Here is a 20,658-nt window from a genome sequence, read left to right as displayed (position 1 = left end):
TGACGCGCTCATTACGGAAGTGGTCCGATGAAGCGGATGCTAAGCTACATGACTTTCGCTAGCACAGACTGGAATATGTTCATTGATTCATCCAAAACAACAAGTCACCAGCTTTATAAGTGCATCGACGACGTCGTCCCCACAGTGACTGTACGAACATATCCCAACCAGAAGCCATGGATTACAAGCAACATCCGCACTGAGCTAAAGGCTAGAGCTGCCTCTTTCAAGGAGCGGGACACTAATACAGGCGCTTGTAAGAAATTCCGCTACTACCTCAGACATCATACAGGCAAAGCATCAACACAGGACTAAGATCTTATCTTATTACACCGGCTCTGATGCTCGTCCGACGTGGCAGGGCTTGCAAACTATCACTGACTATAAAGGGGAAACTCAACCACGAGATGCCCAGTGTCACGAGCCTACCAAACGAGCTAAATGCCATAAATGCTCGCTTCGAGGTTAGCAACATTGAACCATAAATGAGAGCAGCAGCTGTTCTGGACAACTGTGATCTCGCTCTGTGTAGGCAATGTAAGACCTTTTTAATCAAGTTAACCTTCACAAGGCGGCAGGGCCAGACAGATTACCAGGATGCGTACTTGTTGCATGTGCTGACCAGCCGGGAAGTGTCTTCACTGACATTTTCAACCTCTCCTTGACCCAGTCTGTAATATCTACATATTTTAAGCAGACCACCATAGTCCATGTGATCACGACCGCCAAGGTAACCTGTCTAAATGACTATCGCCCTGTAACACTCACATCTGTAGCCATGAAATGCTTTGGAAGGCTGGTCAAGTCGCAGATCAACACAATCATCCCAGACACACTGGACCCACTCCAATTTGCATTCTGCCCCAACAGATCCATAGATGATACAATCTCTCTTGCACTCCACACTGCCCTCTACCACCTGGACAAGAGGAACACCTATTTGGGAATGCTGTTCATTGACTACAGCTCAGTGTTCAACACCCATCACTAAGCTCAGGACCCTGGGACTGAACACCTCCTTCTGTAACTGTATTCTGGACTTTCTGACAGGCCGCCTCCGGGTGGTGAGGGTAGACAACACATCCGCCACACGGACCCGCAACACGAGGGCACCTCAGGGGTGCGTGCTTAGTCCCGTCCTGTACTCCCTGTTCACCCACGACTGCAACAACACCATTAAATTTGCTGACGACACGACAATGGTAGGCCTGACCACCGAAGACGATGAGACTCGCTATAGGGAGGTCAGAAACCTGGAGGTGTGGTGCCAGGACAACAACTTCAACTTCAACAAGACAGGAGCTGATTGTGGACTACAGGAAATGGAGGGCCGAGCATGCCCCCATCCACATATATGGGCTGTAGTGGAGCGGGTTGAGAGCTTCAAGTTCCCCTGTATCCACATCAGTAAGGAGTGAACATGTTTGCTCTTTTCTATATTCTGTCTCTCTGATAAGACAACCAAATAGCTACCCGGACTAACTATTTAGCAATCTGCATTAACCCTCCCTCTTTGCACGAACTCTGCTGCAACTGCTTGTTGTCTATCCTGTTGCCTAGTCACTATTCCCCTACCTATATGTACATATCTACCTCAATTACTTTGTACACCTGCACATTGACTCGATACTGCTGCCCTGTGTTTGTATCTAGCCATGTTTTCTTTAATCATTGTGTTATTATTTTCTCTCTGCATTGTTGGGAAGAGCCTGTAAGTAAGCATTTAACTCTTGTCTACACCTGTTTACAAAGCATGTGATAAATAACATTTGATTTGAATAGTGTTACCTTAATTTGAAATGGTGTTTCCTTTTGAAATGATCTTAAATCCAAAACATTTTCTGGAATCGAATCACCAGAAAAATATGGATTGTTGAATTGATATTTTGCGATGAGGCACTTGAATCATGCTGGTTCTCAGCATCTTTTCCAGAATGCCAACTCCCACGTGTCTCACAGAGCCACAAACAGATTATCACGTGGTTTTGTTTAGTAGCTAGGAGTCTTTTGTATACAGTGCTCTCAGGTCAGAGTTCAGCAGTCAAAGCTTGGGAGAAGAGGTTTTGTAATGCTTTTATTTTAGAATTTGGCATACATGTGGCAATGGGACATCCTTTGATTGAACTACATATGATTTTCCTTTGCCATTCAATCTCCAAAATATAACAAACACATTTGTTCAGCTCGGCGCTCCTTGAATGTGACAGACTTGTCAGCATTTCTCTTTAGACCTCGATCTCTAACAATAACTGCTCTTCTGACAGGTCTCGGGCATTAACCATAACAAAGGGTCAGTGGATCTGCCACGAGGGGACTTTGGCAAGATCTTTTGGCTAGAATGATGGAGCAAGCACGGACATAGACGTCAAGCAGTGAAATCATAAATTAAGACTCATTACTTTGATGGCACCAAAGTTTTCAAAGGGGACCGAATGTGATCGGACCGTCAAACAATTAGCATATACACATTTGTGGAGTGGTTGAAAAACGACTTTTAATGACTCCAACCTAAATGTATGTAAACTTCCGACTTCAACTGTACTAAGGGCCTACATGAATCAACTTTCACAGTGAATGCTTTTGTTTCTAGGTTATGTGCTAATTATTTGAAGTTTGCTAAATGCTTAAACAAATATTGTGCCTAATGCAAGCCTCCCTGTTAGATTGCAAATCAGCACACAATTGAGCTAAATGTTTGGAAATTAAATGCATGTCAGGTGCAGGTGCGCTGTTTCTCACATCTGATGACTGGGGGGCTTTTAGGATGTTTTCTACTACGGATCGCTAAAATATTCAAATTATGATCACACTTCCTCAATTCAAATATTATGGTTTGTTATGGCTTAGAAACTTGGGAACCGAGCTCGAGTTATCGGTGTAGCCGGTTGTCGCCCGGACTTGTTGAAATATCTAAATGCCTAGAAAAAAATCTCCAGGCTTCAGTCATAACTGTCAATTTATATTTATATATATGAGACTCACATTTTTTAATATATATATAAAATGTGAGTCTCCAACTTCAATTACATTACATAAAAGTATGAGGAGCACTGTTGGCTTGGTGTTGGGGAGATATTTTGTCTCAGCAACCACAGCTTGTAGACGGAGCTCCAAGGTACAACGTATAGAACAGATAATTGAAACCGGTAGTTGAACCAGATCGGTAGGAGTATCTTGTTTGGTTTGCTTATTTGCTCACGTAGACGTCCACCAAGACCAGATCAAAAAGTTAGCCTCCAGTTTACTTGTACTATTTAGAAGATACACAAATGCAAACGCCCATATTGAGTTCATCAGACTTCATTTGGTGATTGCAATCGCTAATGCATTTCATAATTAATTCATAAGCCTGTAAAAACATTTCTTGTTTTAAGTTGGAAAAGCAGAATATAGATTTAAGTTGTCCAAATGGACAATAAAAAAAATCATACAAAATACAATATCAAACCATTACTACCAACACTGCGACCTGTATGCTCTCGTTGGCCGGTCCTCGCTACATATTTGTCGCCAAACCCACTGGCTCCAGGTAATACATTTGTTGCTAGGTAAAGCTCCGCCCTATCTCAGATCACTGGTCACCATAGCAACACCCATCCTTACCGATCGCTGCAGCTGTACACAGCCAATCTATAAATGGCCCATCCAAACGTCTACCTACCACATCCCATATTTGTTTTTGTTTTTCTGGTCTTTCGCACACCAGTATTTATACTTGCACATCCTCATCTGCACATCTATCACTCCAGTGTTAATTGTTAAATTGTAATCACTTCATCACTATGGCCTATTTATTGCCTTACCTCCTTAATTTGCACACACTGTATTCAGATATTTCTATTGTGTTATTGACTGTATGTTTGTTTATCCCTTGTATCTCTGTTTTTTTGTCGCACTGCTTTGCTTTATCTTGGCCAGGTCGCAGTTGTAAATGAGAACATGTTCTCAACTGGCCAACCTGGTTAAATTAAAAGGTAAAATAAAAAAATCTATACTTAGATCAGAATTGCATCAGTGTCTACCAGATGCGATGTGTTGGACACTTCTCCCAATCTCAGCAGAGCTCGAAGTAGAATTATTGTACTGTCATTAGTAATAACCTGTCTCTGTGTGACCCTTACTCTAATTACTGTACTGTTCTCTCTCCTATGTAGCTTTACATACCGACTACAGATTCACTTTCTTTTTTCTTTTCTCTCTCGGTCTATCTTTTCTATTCTTTCTGTTTCCCAAAGTCACTTGTTTCACTCTTTCCCTGGTTCCTCCTCAATTGCCCTGGCCGCTTCTATAGATCTATCAGGTTCATAAGGAAGGCTTGTGGCTACTTGCTTTATAAAATTAATTCCTGTGCTGTTTTTCTACTTTCATTATCTTTTTTTTAAATGTGCTTGAATTCAAATGCTAAGTAGTAAACAAAAAATACATTCCCATATAAATGTTGAACACCAACTCAGTTCAGGGTTTTTCTTTATTTTAAGTACTTTCTTCATTGTAGAATAATAGTGAATGTAGTAACCAAAAAAGTGTTAAACAAATCAAAATATATTTAAGATTCTTCAAAGTAGCCACCCTTTGCCAGCTTTGTAAACTCTTAACGTTCTCTCAACCAGCTTCACCTAGAATGCTTTTCCAACAGTCTTGAAGGAGTTCCCACATGCGGTTGGAACCAAAAATCTCAAATTTGGACTAATCAGTCCAATGGACAGATTTCCACCAGTCGAATGTCCATTGCTCGTGTTTCTTAGTCCAAGCAAGTCTTCTTCTTATTGGTGTCCTATTAGTAGTGGTTTCTTTGCAGCAATTAGACGTGAAGACCTGATTTCACGCATTCTCCTCTGAACGGTTGAGATGTCTGTCACTTGAACTCTGAAGAATTTATTTGGGCTGCAATTTGAGGCTAGTAACTCTAATGAACTTATCTTTTGCAGCAGAGGTAACTCTGGGTCTTCCTTTCCTGTGTCCTCATGAGAGCCAGCTTCATCATAGCGCTTGGTTTTTGCGACTGCACTTGAAGAAACTTTCAAAGTTCTAGAAATGTTCCTTATTGACTGACCTTCATGTCTTAAAGTAATGATGGACTGGCATTTCTATTTGTTTATTCGAGCTGTTCTTGCCTTAATATGGACTCAAGAAGGAAAGACGTGCCACAAATTAACTGTTAACAAGGCATACCCGTTAATTGAAATGCATTCCAGGTGACTACCCCATGAAGCTGGTTGAGAGAATGCCAAGAGTGCAAAGCTGTCATCAATGCAATGGGTGGCTACTTTAAAGAATCTCAAATATAAAATGTATTTTGATTTAGCACTCTTTTTGGTTACTACATGACTCCATGTGTGTTATTACATAGTTTTTATGTCTTCACTATTATTCTACAATGTTGAAAATAGTAAATTATAAAGAAAAACCCTTGAATGAGTAGGTGTGAACGTTTGACTGGTACTGTAACTAGATGATAATGGAAGTCTGGGCTGTGAGTGTCCTTCCTCCACCCTTCCTCTCCTGCTCTTTCCTCAGAAATATTATGGCTTGGAAAGCAAAGTAGACAGTGAATGAGGTCACGCAATGGATGGTACAGTCGCTTCCTGATTATGGTGGTCAATAACAATAATGAATCTTTGGCAAACCTATGCATTGCTGAATTAATTAGCTGTACTAACAGTTGTGGAATAATATTTTTTTTGTTTTGATGAATGCATTATGGGAATGGACTCATTTGGAATATTCAAAACTGTTAGAAATGCCAGATTGCCAGTGGTATAATGTCAGTTGTTAGCCACAGGGCATAGCTGAGATTTAAAAAATGGGCTTTGATCTTAAACCTGCATTGCATTTGCTTTTTGTTTTTATCCAAGAGGCTTTTGTGTGCAATGTGCCTTTTTAGCTGAGACGTTCTAGAGTGGCTTGTTGATTTTACAAGGTCACACATCTAATGATAATCCAGTCTTTCAGGAAATGTATGTGCATGCTGATTGGGTTTGGATCTGCATGTCCTATCCCGTTCATGTGGACTGCATGGGTTTTGATTATCCTGTTGTACTGCCAAGCGATTTTATCTTTATTCTTGTACAGTTTACCTGGGTGGTTCAGATCCACCGGACTGGACGCTGTGTGACATGCGTCTCTTGTCATATTGTGTTTTTAAAAGATATACTGAAATGATGTGACGGTATCGGACATCAGTACCAGGTAACCAACCGCAGCATGTAGGAGGTATGAGAAGTGCCACTGCAGGACAGAAGCTAATCTGTGTGTGTGACCATGTTTACCGCTTGAGTGGTTGGGTGACAGGATTACTATCCATGGCCAAAGTGATATGTTGATCTGCATGCATGGCTGCCTAAGGAATGGATGCGGTGTACTTGACCATTGACAATGGTTCACTTTCAAAGTTCAGCAGGCAATTACCCTTCTCTTTCAATTCTCCTCAGTTTAATAGCCACAGTGAGTTGACTTGGAAGAAGTGAACATACGTGCTAGAAGTTGCCCAAATGTACCCAAGTGGCCGAATTGGTGAAATGACCTATAACTATATACAGCAGTGCAAATAACTATAAAAAAGCAATTCTAACACACACCCACACACACACAAATGATAAAAAAAATATTAGAAAAAAAATATTTAAAAAAACAGTACACACCCCTTGGAAGTCCTCGTCATTAATATTTTGCTGCCTGTGCCATGTCCCATAGCAGTCTCTTTCTGATGTAAAGCAGAGGCAAACTGAACAAGTGGTACATCTTTTTTATTTTGCTAGGCAAGTCAGTTAAGAACAAATTCTTATTTTCAATGACGGCCTAGGAGCAGTGGGTTAACTGCCTGTTCAGGGGCAGAACGACAGATTTGTACCTTGTCAGCTCGGGGATTTGAACTTGCAACCTTCCGGTTACTAGTTCAACGCTCTAACCACTAGGCTACCCTGCGACACAGAACACAACGACGCCTCCATGCTGTGCCCGTTTGGCTCTGAGGCACAGTCATGCCTGCAGTAATGAACTGTGGCATATGAACACCACTGGGGGGCACAGGTAGAGTGGGCAGCTTGGCACTTGTATATATATATTTCATTGCAAATTAAAAAAAAAAAATTTGCGATGAAATTTGCATTAGCACTTACCCGTCCAGAAGTACGTCCTGTGCTTGCAGAAACAGCTCCTCAGTTCGTTTGAATCATAACACTCCAAGATTCCTCAAACACAATCTGTCTCACTTTTACTTTAGTTTGACTTCGCTTTACATGAAGTATTCGCCAGGATATCTTCAATGAAATCGTTGAAACTACAACTTTCCGAAATACAGCTGCAAGTAAAAAGCCTTACAGCAACCCCTCTGATCGTCAAGGCGAAAATGGAGTTCCCTGCGCATGCGATTACAACCAAGGAATTGTGGTCCAACCCCAAACCATTACATACTGGCGTTTACCTCAGCTCATTGGCAATCTACCCAGCTAGATTTCAAGATCAGTGGTCATTGGGCAGAAATATAGTCAATCAATGAAGCTTCGCTAAAATTATTGGTGCGTCAGGTAGTCATTTATCGTTGTCTTCAAATCAGCTCAATTCGGTCAATTCTCCCCGCAAAAAAAACAATGTTGTTTGACTGTGTTGCAAACATCCAGAGGAATGCACTGAAACCCACCATGACAAAATAAATGATTGTTTACAGGGGCGAATCACGCCGAATGCACCGTAAAAAAAATGATAGAGATGGAATTCACTGCACAAATAGTTTACAAAATGTTTAGATTTAGGCTAGAAAAATGGATTTTATCAAAGAAAACGGCACTTCATTTGATCAATGGGATACTCAGGAAGAGAAATAAGAGCAAGATATCAGAATGTAAGTCATAATTTTACCTTCAGATGTAAATGTGTAAAAACTGTCATGGCGGAAAATGTTTCTGTTCTTGATTGCTCTTCTCAAACAAAAGCATGGGATTTGTTCTCTGTAATAGCTATTTTGAATTGGAAAACGTAGTTTGATTACCAAGATGCTAATCTTTTGAAGGGTGTAAGACACTTGCATTTTCAAGAATTTTTAATGTTACGAAATTGTATTTTTAGTTGTCGCTCTGAAATTTCCCCTGATGATGGTCCCTGTACGGGGACAGCAGCCATTTCTTGGAACTGTTACTGGGATACCTTGAACTCGGGTGCTGGAGAGTCATAATGTCAGCAGGCTTTTGTTCCGGTCAGATACTGATCTACTTGAGGATAAGATCATCATTTGACTATCATTCAATACACTCATAGTGTTCCAATATCCAATCCATACTAGCATACTATTTAGTGTGGGTCGATTGACAATACATAGCCATCATGTAGTAGGCTTGTTGGAATGTATGTCACGTCATTGTGTGGACCACTCTGACTCCAGTGCTCTGGGCCATTGAGCTGTGTGCTCAGGCACTTAATCTGGGCTGGACAGCCAGTCAGGGAGCAGAGCGAAAGAGGTCATTGTCAGGTCATTTTATAGACCGAGGACAGAGCTCATGTTTCAATTAACCATGTTAAACACTAAGGTTGGGGTCAATTTCATTTCGATTCAGGATCTTCTTGGTTCAAAAAATGAATTGGCATTTCAGTTTACTTCTTTAATTGACTGTTTAACCACATGCCAATAGTAAAACAAATCTTCCAAATACAGATGTTGTACTGGGAAATAAAATCCTTTTTTGTTTCCCACACAGATCTCAGACGATGATGAGCAGATGTCGGTGGGCAGCCGAGGCAGTGTGGGGGTCAGTATCACTCAAACTCCACCATCTTTATTTTCAAACCAATTGCACAGACTCTGGCCCTGTTAGTTAAGAGACTTGAGGTTGAAATTACTCCTAACCTCAGATCCAGGATCAGATTTTCTAGTTCCACATCCTAACTGTAGCCATTAGGATAGTATGAAGGAAAAAGGAAACCGCACACTGCTCTTGATAGTATCACTGATATATTGTACGCTTATTAAATATAAGTGATAATATCGAGCAGTGTGCGGTTTCCTTTTTCCTTTATCTTGTTCGGCTGTTGCCATGCACCTGCAAATAAGATTTCTCAGATGTGCGAGTGCCTTTTTGAAGTTAGCCATTAGGACAGTAAAAATAAACATCTGACCCTGGACCAGTGGTTGGGGGCAATTTCTATTAACTTACGCATGAATGTACAACCGTCACTTGGTGCTTAAACCCTTGGTGACGATGCTTTTATATGTCATTGAGCAGTCGGATCTTGATGCAATAGAGGCCTATGGAGGAGTGGTAATCGCTCACCCTTGCATGCCATAATGGTCGGTAACATTAGTTTTTATAATTTAAACACTATTCAGAGCAAGGCAAAGATGGATTACCAATACATGACAGTCATCTTCGGAGAAAATTAAGTATACCAGGATCAGGCACCAATTATGCCCCGGTAGTTTTTGCTCTTGGCGATGGCAAAATAGTTTCACAGGAAGACCTACAGATTGTTCGGTTGGCTCATTTATTTATTATTATTATTATTATTTTTTTACTGAAGTCCCATAGCGCTCTACACCCTGGCGCGTCTAGCGGATTAGCAGCTCGAGCAAAAATGATGGAAAGAGGAGGAGCTGTAGAAAGTTTGGTTGACTAAGTTAGCAAAACCAATTGCTTATCATTAATTAACACTTCCACTATTGGGTCAAGTTTATCTACATGAAAATAAAGATAATATAATCCTAAAATGAATGTAGGCTTATTTTAATGGTTTTGATGTTTTATCTTATTTTCATGATTTGTCTTTAACCATCAGTTATTCAATTAGTCACAGCCCTAATAAGTAGTTGCTACAGCGGACTAATGTCGTGGGAAGTTCAGTACTGAGACTTTGTCATTTCTTCAAACAATCTTTATTTAATTATTGCAATAATGAAACCATCGACCCCACACTCTGAAGTGTGTTGCCAAGTGCTTAACTGATAATGAAGAAGCATGTTATATAGGACCTAAAAATGCTTAGTCAGCCTGGTTCCAACCTTCCCATAAGCCACCTTAGCCCATCTCCTGGTTATCTGCACGGGATATTGTTTTACTTCCAACCCGGCTTAGTTTCCCAGATCCCAGGAAGACGAGATAATGAGGCATTGTTCTAAACTCTTCCAGGCTATGTCTCTCAGCTCACACACACCACATCTTGTTTATGGAATGCCATCTTTTAGGTTTGTATCACCAAGTCAGTCAGCTCAAGCTATCGCTAGCAGACTAACTGCAGATAGCTAGATTGGAAACCATCTCTTTACAGAAACACAGAATTAAACAGAACAGAAATGTCCAACTATTTGTTAAGTATTAATTCCTAACTATTAATATTAAACAAATCAGGTAAATGTGTACATTTTCTATCATACTACTCTGTTTGTAATGTGTAATGGAGTAAATCGACTGTTAAAGAGCTGGCTTGCCTGATTGCCAACCTTCTGTTCCAACACAGGTCGCCTCCCAAATGGCTCCCTATTCCCTTTTTTTATAGTGCACTAGTTTGGACCAGGGTCCAGTGGGTATCATAAGTATTTGGATTTGTTCACATTTTATTGCGTTACAAAGTGGTATTGAAATGAATTTCATTGGGATTTCTTGTTGTGTCGATCTACACAATACTCTGTCAAAGTGGATTTTATTTTTCATTTGTATTATTAATGAAAAATAAAACACGAATGTTCAGGTAACTGCCAAAATAAAGGAAATGCCAACATAAAGTGTTAATAGGTTAATAGGGTGAGCCAGAACCGCTTAAATGCACCTTGGCATGGATTCTACAAGTTCCAGTGACTCTTGGAGGGATGCGACATCATTCTTCCATGAGAATTTCCATAATTTGGTGTTTTGTTGATGGTGGTGTAAACATTTTTGCACATGTTTTTGTATTCTTTCTGTGACACCTGATACAGTATTTCGGTAATTACTGTGCATGTGTGGCATGGGTAGCTAACAGCCCGATGGCTTTCCCGATGGGCAGAGAGAGAGCTCCTGACACACACCTTTACCCTCCTGTCCGATCTTCCTCTCCTCCACCCTGCCCCCTCTCCCACTCTCCCAGGGCTGCTCCTCCCTTTCCTGGGTGAAGGACAAGAAGTCCAACCAAGATAAAGAAAAAAGACAAACACAAAGTAAAGACGTAAGCCTCTGATCTTAATGAATAGCCCAAATAGATATTTTTTTGCGGTATTCTTGCTAATTTGCGTGGCTTCTGTCCCTTACAGAGCAACGGTTATGACAATGGGTACAGTGCTAGTAGTGCCTTTTAACCTGTAGTAACTGGCTAGCCTCCAGCAGGGTAAATGGATGGATGCCAATGGGTAAAAGTTGACTTCAGTTGGAACAAGTTAAATGGTCAGAAATGTGTGTTCAGTGCGCATGTTTTATAAGGGAATTTCAAGATAGTGAGTTTTCCATGCCACCTAATTCCATACTGTTTGTTTCTGTATTCCTTATTTCATCAGTCCACTGTTTATAAGGTCATTATTGACCACATTGAACTATTCAAAGACAGTTTCTTGACTTCCTTTTGTTCAATTTTGGATTCAGTGAGGGAAGTTATGGTTATGATTTCGCAGATGGAAGGGTGCAATTTTACATGGTGCGCTCGCTGTGCTGTAGTTAGGTGGCCTGTAGTTCATTAGGCTTTCTCCGTCTCTCTTCACCCACTCTCAGAGCTCCAGACTCAGTGATGAGCACAAGCAGGGTCTCTCACTACTCCAGACTAAACCTGCAGCTGGTGGGTTCCCTCTCCCTATTTCTTTCTTTTATAATTCTGGTAAAAGCCCTACTGCCTTCATTTATTCTGCCAATAAAGAACCATTTGAATTCAAAATGTATTGATCTGAAGATGGTTAACTCTGCATCTTCCGCTATCGAAGGAAATTGATTGTGGTACATGTGGCCTGTTTAATAGCAATGTTTTCTTAAATCTTGTCGTAGACACCAGGGTTTAGTTCTCTCTCTCCTCACCCACTCTGAGCTCCAGACTCAGTGATATGAGCATTAGCAGTCTCTCATTCCTCCAGACTAGACCTGCAGCCGGTGGGTGTCGTGTAAATGAATGTGCATTAATACTTTTGGTGTTACCTATAGATGCTGGATCTCACTTCTGACCCCAATTTGTATTGTGCGATATGTGCGTCTTACGTAATGCTCACTCCTTCCTCTTCTCTCTTTCTCAGCATGGCTTGTCCACTACCTGCAAGTCTGACTCCTCTCTCACTGTTTTTCTTCCAGTTAATCTGGGTGTTTTTTTCACTCGTGTTTCTTTAGCATTCTCTTTAGAGTAGCCACCTTTAGCTTTACATGGATATGTTTTCTTGTTCAGCATTTATGCCAAATGGATTTATTCCAGAAGCGTTTGACATGATTGACTTAGTATGACTCGGCATGGTTTCATTCATTATTATTAAAACTTTAGAAGGAAACTGTGAACTGTGTGTGAAGTTACGGCCGCAGAAATAATGCTAATGGAGTACAGCTCAGGATTTGAATAATTTAATTTATAGTCATTTTTGCTCTTTATCAAGGGTGTCAATAATTTCGGAGTCCACTGACCTTGTGATGTTGGCTAGGAGGATGTTTCCAACTACTTTTGTAGTATTGAATGGGATTGTCATTGGCAAGTTTAACTTTTCAACAGAACACATTTCGACGTAGGTTTCCTCTTTTTCTGTGTTGCTTTTTATCTTTCAATCCCGCCCACTCTGCCGCTTTCGCAAATTGTAGGCATCCTATACTTCCTCTTACCTTTTATAACAAAAAATGGTCTGTCCTCTCCTAGACAACAGCTTTTTCCTACAAGGTCTGTTCACACACACACGACACACACACTTCGAAGTTGTATGTAAAGACAACATTAACTCTTTCCTGAGGTGTGAACTCCCAGAACTGCTCCTAGATCGGTTTGTGCTGTTTTGCCAATATGTTTGGTGTGACCGTGGTACAGATCTGGGACCAGGCTATATGACATGGTCTTAATGTTACCCAGGCACTGACTACAATGTCTTTTGAATACATGTTGTGACATGTATTCTTACTCTCTCCCCACTATACCAACATATTTAGTAATCTGGGCTACTCTACCAGATCTACTACCGGTGCCATCACAGGGTTTGTGAAGGCATTCATTAATCTGACCTTTGACCCCACCCAATATGATACTGTAGGGTGCATTCTGAAAGTATTCAGACCTTGAGTTTTTGCACATTTTGTTATGTCACAGCCTTATTCTAAAATGGATTGAATTGTTTGTTTTTTCCCACCTCATTAATCTACACACAATACCCCATAATGACAAAGTAAAAACAGGTTTTAAGAAATGTTTGCAATTCCAGCCTCATCATCTTCATATGACGCTATAAGCTTGGCACACTTGTATTTTGGGAGTTTCTCCAATTTTATTCTCTGCAGATCCTCTCCATCTCGGTCAGGTCAGATGGGGAGCGTAGCTGCACCGCTATTTTAAGGTCTCTCCAGAGACATTCGATCAGGTCCGGGCTCTGGCTGGACCACTCAAGGACATTCAGAAACTTGTCCCGAAGCCACTCTTGTGTTGACTTGGCTGTGTGCTTAGGTTGTTGTCCAGTTGGAAGGTGAACCTTTGCCCCAGTCTGAGGTCCTGAGTGCTCTGGAGCAGGTTTTCATCAAGGTTCTCTTTGTACTTTGCTCTGTTCATCTTTCCCTCGATCCTGACTATTCTCCCAGTCTCTGACGCTGAAAAACATCCCCACAGCATGATGTTGCCTCTACCATGATTCACCGTAGGGATGGTGCCAGGTTTCATCCAGATGTGGCGCTTGGCATTCAGGCCAAAGAGTTCAATTCTGGTTCCATCAGACCAGAGTCTTTTTTTTCTCATGGTCCAAGAGTCCATTAGGTGCCTTTTGGCAAGCTCCAGGTGGGCTGTCGTGCCTTTTACTGATTGGCTTCCGTCTGGACACTCTACCATAAAGGCCTGATTGGTGGAGTGCTGCAGAGATGGTTGTCCTTCTACACAGAGGAACTCTGCAGTTCTGTCAAAGTGACCATCGGATTCTTGGTCACCTCCCTGACCAAGGCCCTTCTCCCCCTATTGCTCAGTTCTGTCAGGCGGCCAGCTCTTGGAAGTCTTAGTAGTTCCGAACTTATTCCATTTTAAAAATGGAGGCCACTGTTCTTGGGGACCTTGAATGCTGCAGACACGTTTTGCACCTTTCCACAGATCTGTGCCTCAATACAATCATGTCTCGGCGCTCTTCGGAAAATTCCTTTGACCACGTGGCTTGGTTTTTGCTCTGACATGCCTGTCAACTATGGGACCTTAAATAGAATCATCCTATACTGTGTGCCTTTCCAAATCATGTCCAACTAATTGAATTTACCACAGGTGGACTCCAAGTTGTAGTAACATCTCAAGGATGATCAATGGAAACAGGATGCAACTGAGCTCAATATCTCATAGCAAAGGGTCTGAGTACTTATGTTAATATATATGTGTTTTTTTTACATTTGCAAACATGTCTAAACTTGTTTTCGCTTTGTCATTATGGAGATTTTTTTATGTAAGAATTTTAGAATAAGGCTGTAACATAACAACATTTGGAAAAAGTCAAGGGGTCTGAATGCACTGTATATGCCAGCTGTAACACACTTTCTCTGACTACCGTTCACAATTTACACCTGAACATTTCACAAAATAACATTTAATGGAAGAAATGTGCAGATGCAAAGTTTGGTAACAGAATTTTTCGCAAAAACTCCTGTTTTTATGTCCACGTTTTCCAAAAACTCTATCTGCTCCAAATTAAGATTCAACGATGTCTTCTGAAATAATGGGGTGTTACTGTGACACGACACATTGACAAAATTGAACTACAGTTAGTGAATTGGATTTACACTAGTTAATGGAATTTCATCATGGGTCCCTGATCTGTACTACACAGAAATACATAATTATGGATATGAATGTCATTCTCTTCATGGTGATGTGTCATAAATAGGTACACAAAGGTAGAAATATGTAATATCCTACTTTGCATATTTGGGTATTATTCTACACACTAGCTATTTTAATAAAATAAAATCTGAACCAATCAAAGTCTGTTTCACTAGTTTGGACATCAAAATGTAGTAGAGTACAGCTACAGAAGAGTAGAGTACATTTATAGTACTGAACTCTACTGTGCTGAACTGTACTCTTCTTTGATGTGCTATCCAAACTTGTGAACCCGACTGGTTTGTGACTACTATGATAGCCAATTCCATTCAGATTTATCAGAAATTCCGTTACTGATTTTGGTTATGGAATTTCTAGTTTTAATCACTTAATTGACATCAGTAAACACATTAACTCATTGATAGATCTATATTTACTTGTTACTTCTGTGAACTTTATCTTCTCTCTCATGAGGGAGAGTGGTTTGAAAATATCTTAAAGATATGTTGGTTTTTGGTAAGGATATGTTGGTTTTTTACAGAAGGCAGAAAAAGTTATCCGTTAGGGCTGTGACAGTAATTGAATAACCGACGGTTATGGATGAACGCCGTCATCAACAGAATTACTGTCAAAACCATTTAAATAGTTTTTTTTTGTTTTTAGCTTGATCTTCATGTAGATAAACTTTACCTAATAGCTGGAGTGTTTTCTAATGATTATAAGCAATTGTTTTGCTGACTTAGTCTGTCTATTAAACCTTCTACAGCTCCTCCTCTTTCCAACTGTCTTTTGATGTACAAGCAGCTAATCCGCTAGATGTGCGGGGGTGCAGACCGCTATAGGCTATGGCACTATAGTAAAAACAAAATGTTGGTGTGGACTTTCTTTTATACAATACACGTTTTCATCGCTTGCTAGCAAATAAATAAATCTGTCTTTTAATGTTTGGATGAATCTGACTTCATTAATTATTCAACAGCAGTAGATTAGGTTGCTCTGGCTCTGAGCCTAAAATGCGCTAATGTTGTCTCAAATGGACAATGCGCCAATCCTCTCCAACCTGGCATGGTATAATTTGATACTTAATATTTTCTTAATTTCTAGACTAATCAATGGTGATCAGGCTCGGTCCTGGCTGATATGCTGCCCTAAGCAAGACAACAACAAAAAATCTGCCTTCCAATCCCTGCCACGTAGAATAGTAGCCTAGGCCAGGGAGTCTGAACATCAGACAGGATGGCATTGTCTCCCTCAATCTGTGCAATGGCTACTGCTATAGGTTTCAGGCTATAGGTTTCAAAATCCTCTTGATGGGGCTGTCCATATTGGCAGACTGTGATATGGCCAGATCTTGGGGAGACTCCTTCCCCACCAGGAGACTGTCAAACATGATGACAACATCACCCCAAAAGTGTTTCTGGGCAGATTCAATGTGGTGCTCTTATTCTTCTCATTTTGCTTGGTGAGGTCGATTGCTGCTATAACTTGATGACCCTTCACATACCTAACCTTTTCCTTGGCTCTCTTGTGGAGTGTATCCATTGTTTTCAGTGCCATGATGTCCTTGAGGAGCAGGTTCAATGCATGAGCAGAATAACCAATGGGTGTGATGTGAGGGTAGGACTCCTCCACATTAGACCAAGCAGCCTTCATGTTCGCAGTATTGTCGGTCACCAGATGCCTTGTGTGGTCCAAGGTCATTGACTGCCTTCAGCTCATCTGCAATGTAGAGACCAGTGTGTCTGTTGTCCTTGTGTCTGTGCCGGAAATCTACCTGAAAGTTTCCGGCCCTTTGCTGCCCTGCTAGCACGACACAGATTTCAAATAATCAACTCTTCAAGTTTAAATTATTTGAATGAACCTCTAAATGGCACACACACACAATCTGTCCCAATGTTCTCAAGACTTAAAAATCCTTATTTAACCTGTCTCCGCCTCTTCATCTACACTGATTTTTAAAGTGGATTTAACAAGCAATATCAATAAGAGATCATCGCTTTCACTTGGATTCACCTGGCCAGTTTTTCATGGAGAGAGCAGGTGTTCTTAATGTTTTCTATACTCGGTGTGTGTCCATTCAGAAAGTTTCCTATAGAAGCCTGTCTGGTCTCCATCTCTTTTAATAAGAATCAAAAAGTCTTAAGGGCCTATTTTCAGTAGCTTGGTCAACATTATTTCTCTCCTTACCATATCCTCTCTTTGAGGCACCAGGTCCAGGGTGTCCTCTAAAGCCAGTTCAGTCCATGCCAGCCCTAGTGGTGAGCACCCCTCAGTCACACTGTCCAACCATGGAACCTTATTAGAGTGACACGGCCATTGAACAAGCATAATCACAGACTGACGACTTTTATAGTGGACTAGTCGTATTGTCTTGAGTTAAAGTAAGCCTTCATAGTTGTACTTTGTTTTTTTTCAGTGAAGTTTTTTAAATTCATGGTGATATGACTTGAATGGTTTATGCATTTTCTGCCATTTTAAAATATATTTTTTATTTTACCTTTATTTAACTAGGCAAGTCAGTTGAGAACAAATTCTTATTTTCAATGACTGCCTAGGAACAGTGGGTTAACTGCCTTGTTCAGAGGCAGAATGACAGATTTTTATCTTGTCAGCTCAGGGATTCGATCTTGCAACCTTTCAGTTACTAGTCCAATGCTCTAACCACATATCTCCTAAAGTCTTTGTCCATTGCAATTCAATTATGTCTATGGCATTGACAATTTGGCTCCTGATTTGCTTGTTCTGTCCATAAGGAATTAATTGAGTATCGGAAGGTCAGTCATCAACAGTAGTCAATTGCAGCCATATTTCACAATAACCACCATCTCAAAGGCCTTCGGGTAATTTGTTAGTGGTGATTGGCAAAGCATTACAGGGTTATGCTGCGTCATGCCAAAATAAATCTCAGCGATTGCCCTGTGCCTTTTGTGATCTGGGTTTTGTTTGACACAGCAGGGATATAAGTAGATAAATAGATAACTGGCATCTTTCAGATGGAGATTATAATTGTTACAGAGAAAGTGATGTCTGCAACCCAGTTCAGCCTTCTGTTGTAACTCCTATTGTGTTGAGAGGTTGCCCAGAAAAGCAACTTGTTTAAATTGTCAACTCAGGGAAAATATTCTATTAACCAGTGGCAAGAATATGAAGACTCGTTGATGTCTGGTACGCTGAGTCATCCTACCTTTTACATATCATCAAACTTTACATGATTTCTTTACAGGTATCCTTTTGCATGTGGGCTACTGTGTATACTGTCTGGGATGCTCATTACTCTATACAGCTGTAGGCTGATCCTTGTTCCTAGAGTCCATTTGACACATTCTCAGTTTAGCCATTTATTGTGTGTTCAGATTGGAAAGAGGCAATATACACATGTATTTGGCTATACACGAGTATTGGGCTATATAGAGAGCTCTGTTTATGTGCATGTGAGAGAAAGTGACCTCCCTGAAATATACCCTGTGGCATTGCGCCCTCTAGTGGGCCACTATGATGACTGCAGCTTCCTGCTCGGCATCCTGCAGTAGCCTGCCAGGAGGACCTGGGTCACATGACCATCCACAATTTATCTGATGTGAGTGGGGCGGCACTGCCTTCCCAGAGTCATGGCAGTATGGTCTCAAATCTGAGAGACTGTCTGCTTTCGTGTGGAGTTGGAGGGTAGACCTAGAGAGAGTAACCACTGTCTGACCTGGATTGTATGGTCATTAGCAAGATGGGAAAGAGGAGACCTTAGAAAGTGCTTTTAAAACTAATGAGATGTCAACACTGGCACTAGTTAATACAAATTGCAATTATATAGTGTAAAGTTGGATGGTGTGTTGATTAAACAAATTGGTGTTGTAGAATGGGATAAATGGGACTAACAACAATATGGTGTGTCGTGGACTAGAACTACTTTTGACTAAACTATTTCCCAAGAACTCCTGTAACCAGTATTGATGCTGATTTGATAGGCATGGGAAGTGAACAATATGACTAACATAGCATCTAATACTAAGGACAGTTTTGATTTTCCATATGTAGTAATATGTCAGTTATTGTGACAGATATGAACAATGCAAGCCACTGAAGTTCACAGACCAGTCTGACAATTAGGCATGCACTCTTAACTTACCCAGCAATTGTTGTTGCAACAGCATTTAAACTGCTTGTGGTTTATGATTGGATAGGAAGACTGCGGACTGTCCCCAAAGCTTTGGAGGGATAATGTGATTGGCCAAAGTGGAGAAAGGTAAAGATGTGATGAGGAAATTGAGTGCAGTCTTGTGGCAGTCAGTGGTTTTTTTTTCCACATTCCTTGTGAATCCATGGCACTTTGCCCCTTTTTTAAAGGCATGATGTGGTCCCTATTATATCAGTATTTCCCCTTTGTTCCCAGGTGGAGGACAGAGATTTCCTGGAAAAGGGATCTCAATCTGCTTCCACCCTAACGGCAGCTACCCTCGCTTCACTCAGCGGGTCTTCCTCCCGGAGAGGAAGTGGCGAATTGTCGATGACTGGCGACACAGAGACCTCCATACTAGAGATAAAGGTAAGAAAGCCATGGGTGTTCTAGCACCCTCTCACGTCCACTCTTTAAGAGCCCATACCTGTACAACAAACACTGCTCTGCAGATGTTGTTCTCTACCTGTCATTGTGCTCATCACTTCATCTATCAAACCTGTCGCAGCATGCTTCTGTCTCTTTCCTCACCCCTACCATGCTCTTCACCCCAGGAGATTCATGAGCTGAAGGATCAGATTCAAGATGTGGAGTCTGATGTGGAACTGCCTCCTACTCAGTCCCAGATGCAAATATATGCATATTATTATTAGTATTGGATAGAAAACACTCTGAAGTTTCTATGATGTCTGTTTGAATGATGTCTGTGAGTATAACATAACTCATATGGCAGGCAAAATCCTCAGGAAAAATGTCAAACTGGAAGTGGGAAATCTGAGGATTGTAGTTTTTGAACTCACCCCTATCGAATAGACAGTGGGATATGGGTTATTTTGCACTTCCTAAGGCTTCCACTAGATGTCAACTGTTTTTAGACTGTTGTTTCAGGCTTCTCATGTGAAGGTAAGGTAAGGTAAGTGAATATTTCTAATGCTATTTATGAATAATGTTGACTACCCAACATGGCGGATATTTCTCTGGCTGGTTTGGGCTCTGAGTGCCGTTTCTGATTATGATTTTTCCGTAAAGATGTTTTGAAATCTGACACAGCGGTTGCATTAAGGAGAAGTGTATCTAAAGTTTAATGTATAATAGTTGTATTTTCATCAACATTTATTATGAGTATTTCTGTGAATTCATGTGGTTCTCTGCAATATTGTGTGTGTGTGTTTTAGAACTACTGAACGTAACACGCCAATGTAAAATAAGATTTTTGGATATAAATATGAACTTTATCGAACAAACATACATGTATTGTGTAATATGAGTGTCATCTGATGAAGACCAAAGGTTAGTGATTCCTTTTATCTCTGTGCTTTTTGTGACTCATCTCTTTGGCTGGAAAAAATGGCTGGGTTTCTCTGAGTTGGTGGTGACCTAACATAATCGTTTGTGGAGCTTTCGCTGTAAAGCATTTTTGAAATCAGACACTGGCTGGATTATCGAGAATTTTATCTTTTAAAATGGTGCCTAATACTTGTTTGAGAAATTTGATTAATGAGATTTCTGTTGATTTGTATTTGGCGCCCTGCAATTTCATTGGCTGGGAGGGAACCCCAGTCCTAGACAGGTTTTAATGAACG

At 40.7% G+C, this 20,658-nt stretch overlaps 1 protein-coding gene across 1 annotated transcript in view; it reads left to right on the top strand.

Moving 5' to 3' along the window:
• LOC135519898 (leucine-rich repeat flightless-interacting protein 2-like) overlaps window positions 1-19,483 on the top strand; it is a 47,115-nt gene extending 27,632 nt beyond the window's left edge. Inside the window, exons 3-4 of the mRNA XM_064945115.1 lie at window positions 8,691-8,741; window positions 19,292-19,483. Of these exons, the coding sequence (XP_064801187.1) occupies window positions 8,691-8,741; window positions 19,292-19,468 (228 nt within the window). The 3' untranslated portion in view covers window positions 19,469-19,483. The remainder of the gene's footprint in view (window positions 1-8,690; window positions 8,742-19,291) is intronic.
• The last annotated feature ends 1,175 nt before the right edge of the window (window positions 19,484-20,658 follow it).

Source organism: Oncorhynchus masou, chromosome 29, assembly GCF_036934945.1.
Source record: "Oncorhynchus masou masou isolate Uvic2021 chromosome 29, UVic_Omas_1.1, whole genome shotgun sequence".
Lineage (NCBI taxonomy): Eukaryota > Metazoa > Chordata > Actinopteri > Salmoniformes > Salmonidae > Oncorhynchus > Oncorhynchus masou.
This window is presented reverse-complemented; position numbering and strand designations above follow the sequence as displayed.